The following is a 3,633-nucleotide window of genomic DNA, read 5'->3' on the forward strand; positions in this document are numbered from 1 at the left end:
GATAACATGAGTAGTGACAGCAAGCAACAGTATGTGAAGGTTGTTGTTAGACCTTCTATCCTAGATAATAATGTTTTTTGGCAAGTTTTTGAGAATGACCAGCAGATTGTAAACTTTATAAATGATGAAGGCTGAGTTTTCATGCAGAAATCAGGACAGATTCCAACAGCAATATGAAGACCAGGTCATACATCTGAAAAGTAATAAGCTATCCAAGGGATTGGTCACCTTGGAATCCATTTTCAATTCTGACAACCAAGTCAGGAAAGAAAGGTCCAGCATTCAGATTGATCGGGACCACTATGAGGAGGTTGAGATTTCAAAAGGTAAACTTCTTAAACTTGGCAAATTTTATATCAAAGGAAAAGAGGAAGCTTTCATATCCCTCTGTCAAGAATTTAATGATATATTTGCTTGGCAATATTTTGATTTGAGGGGGTTTGACCCTAAGCTTGCACAACACACAATAGAGCTCGAACCTAATTCCAAACCAGCAAGACAAAAACAGAGACCATTAAATCCCAAGTTAGAGCCCTTGATGAAAAAGGAATTGGACAAACTGATTGAGAGTGCTATAGTTTTTCCCATCAAGCATACTTCATGGGTTTCAAACTTAGTTCCCGTAAGAAAGAAAAATGGTGAAATTAGGCTATGTGTAGATTTTAGAGACCTTAATCGAGCCTCCCTAAAAGATCATTATCCTTTACCTTCCATGGAGCAGATTCTGCAAGTGGTTTCAGGTTCTGAAAAGTTTTCTCTACTGGATGGTTTTTCTGGTTATAACCAAATTTTAGTCAAGGAAGAGGACCAATATAAGACAACTTTTACTACCAAATGGGGTACTATGGCCTATAGGAAGATGCCTTTTGGGTTATCCAATGCAGGGGCAACTTTCCAGTGAGCCATGGATATGGCGTTTCAAGGTTTGATGTATAAAATAGTACTGGTTTATTTAGATGATATCATAGTTTTCTCAAAGGAAGCAAAGGATCATCTAAGTCATTTGAGGCTAATCTTCGAAAGGTGCAGGGAATTTGGGGTGTCACTTAATCCCAAAAAGTGTGATTTTGTTGTCCATGAGGGCAGATTGCTTGGCTATGTGGTCTCCAAACACGGTATTACTATTGATCCTGAGAGAATAAGTGCCATTTTGGCCCTTCCCTTTCCAGCACACAAGAAGGATCTGCAAAGTTTCATTGGAAGGATTAATTTTGTTAGGAGATTTATCCTTGATATTGCAGATTTGTTGAATCCTTTAATTGCTATGTTGAGGAAGAATATGTCTTATAGCTGGACCAAGGAGGGCAAGAGAAGTTTTGAGCTGATTAAAGAAGCATTGGCTGCTGCTCCTACACTTCTGAATCCTAATTTTTCTAAGGATTTTACTTTGTATGCTTATGGTAATGTTGATTCTATTTCAGCTATGTTGGTACAGCAAAACAAGGAAGGCTCGGAACAACCTTTAGCTTTCTTCAGTCAAGCATTGAAGGATTATGAGCTAAGGTACACTTTTGTAGAAAAACATGTACTTGTTATTATCAGGAGTTTGAAGAAGTTCAAACACATGTTGTCTAACAGTAGCATTAATCTAATGGTTGCTCATCCGAGCGTAAAAGAGTTTTTGTTGAGCAAGGATCTCAATGATAAGAGAGTTGGCTGGGTAACCAAGGTAATGGAATATGACGTCAAGATTCAGGTTACCAAGCTGGTTAGGGGCAAAGGTTTATGTGAACAGCTTGCTGATGGCATTTCTAGCACACCTAAGCATGAACAAGAGGTTGTTCTAACACTGCAAGATGATGAGCAGGCAGAGGTTTTAGCTCTTACTACTGATTGGGTGCAAGAAATGGCTCATTTTCTGCGAATTGGTGAGTGTCCCAAGCTTCTGGACAGAGCTAAAAGAAGGTATTTCAGACTGCAGTCCATACCTTATGCACTTCTTAATTGTGTCCTGTTTCGTAAAGATTTTAATGGTGTATTGTTGAGGTGTATTGGGCCTGACCAAGTAACTAAAGTGTTGCATGATTTTCATGACGGATCAGCTGGAGGCCATTTTTCACCAAGAGCAACAACTCTTAAGGTGATGAAGGGTGGCTATTATTGGCCCACATTATTTAGAGATGCGCATGTATGGGTCAGGAAGTGCAAAGAATGTGCCTTGTTTGTCGGCAAAGAGAGGTTGGCAGCTTTACCTTTGCAGCTGATCCAGGTGGAACAACCCTTCATGAAGTGGGGTTTGGACTTTATTGGGGTGATAAACCCTTCATCCAGTGCTAGCCATCAGTGGGTACTTACAACGACAGACTATTTCACCAAATGGACTGAAGCAGTGGCACTCAAGGAGGCAAATGAGTTTGCTGTTCTAAATTTTTACGAAGATCTGATTGCCAGATTTGGAGTTCTTGAGTCCATCATTTCAGACAATGGCCTCGCTTCTGTTGGTCTTAAAATATCTGATTGGGCTATCAAGAAAGGATCTACTTGAATACATCCTCCAACTACTATCTGCAAGGCAATGGCCAGGCGGAGTCAACTAATAAAAATCTGATCAGGATCATAAAGAAGATCATGGAAGGTAACCAACAGATTTGGCATATGCAACTGAAGTCAGCCTTATGGGCTGATAGGATCACTCCGAAAAGGTCCACGGGACAGTCACCTTTCATGCTGGTGTATGGTAGGAAAGCAAGGCTTACTATCTCATTTGAGCTTCCAACACTTGATTTGGCCAATCAGTTGGACACACTAGAAGAAGGCCCTTTAACGGTGAGATTAGCTCAGTTGTTTGAGCTAGAAGAAACTAGGAATGATGCTATGAGCAAGATAGAGCAGCATCAAGCTCAGATGAAGAGATCTTTTGACAAAAGAGTGTCTCCAAGAAATTTCCAGGAAGGAGACATAGTGCTGAAATGGGACACTCTCAAAAGCAAGTCTGGAAAGCATTCCAAATTCGATGCATTCTGGAGTGGGCCTTACATCATTTCTAAATGTAAACAACACAACGCTTTCCATCTCTCTAAGCTAGATGACAATCTGAAGCCAATCCCAGTCAATGGGATTCACCTCAAGTATTGCTTTTGAGGTATGATCAATAACCTATATATACTAGAGTAGGCTTTTGGTGCTAATAAGTGTTGTTGCACAATAGATTAGTTATTGTTTTTCTTTCCCTAAGCACTTGGTGCGTAGTTAGTTGTTAGTTGTTTGTGTTTTGCGATGGTAACTGCTGTAAGGTGCTACGGTTCTGTAAAGTAGGCACACATCATATGAAAGAGTGAATCAAGGAGTCACTGTCACACATCATGCATGTCTGCATCACAAAACATTAATGCTCTCAGCAGTTTTCTAGGTGTTTTTTCCAAGAGGTTCTTTGTTGCTGCCCTGTCCTAATCTATCAATTACACATGTAGGATTCATGACAATAAGGTGTCAAGCTCACTGCCATAAACCACACACCTATACTCAATAGGTTAGGACAGGTTTGGAAAAGGAAAGTTTTTGTAGTGCTGTCAACATGTTTTTTTTAGTTTTCAAAGCAGTTTTCAGTGACTCTGTGCCCAATGAATATTCTAAGGCAGCTAGTCAAGATGTTTAGCAGACAAACATACAACAAATGTCGCCAAAAATGTTACC

General features: G+C 39.9%; 1 protein-coding gene across 1 annotated transcript; it reads left to right on the forward strand.

Moving 5' to 3' along the window:
* Window positions 1–2,568: 2,568 nt before the first annotated feature.
* On the forward strand, window positions 2,569–3,081 carry LOC131876102 (uncharacterized). The gene has a single exon (XM_059220889.1). The coding sequence runs from the start codon at window positions 2,569–2,571 to the stop codon at window positions 3,079–3,081; it is 513 nt and encodes a 170-aa protein (XP_059076872.1).
* The last annotated feature ends 552 nt before the right edge of the window (window positions 3,082–3,633 follow it).

Source organism: Cryptomeria japonica, chromosome 5, assembly GCF_030272615.1.
Source record: "Cryptomeria japonica chromosome 5, Sugi_1.0, whole genome shotgun sequence".
Classification (NCBI taxonomy): domain Eukaryota; kingdom Viridiplantae; phylum Streptophyta; class Pinopsida; order Cupressales; family Cupressaceae; genus Cryptomeria; species Cryptomeria japonica.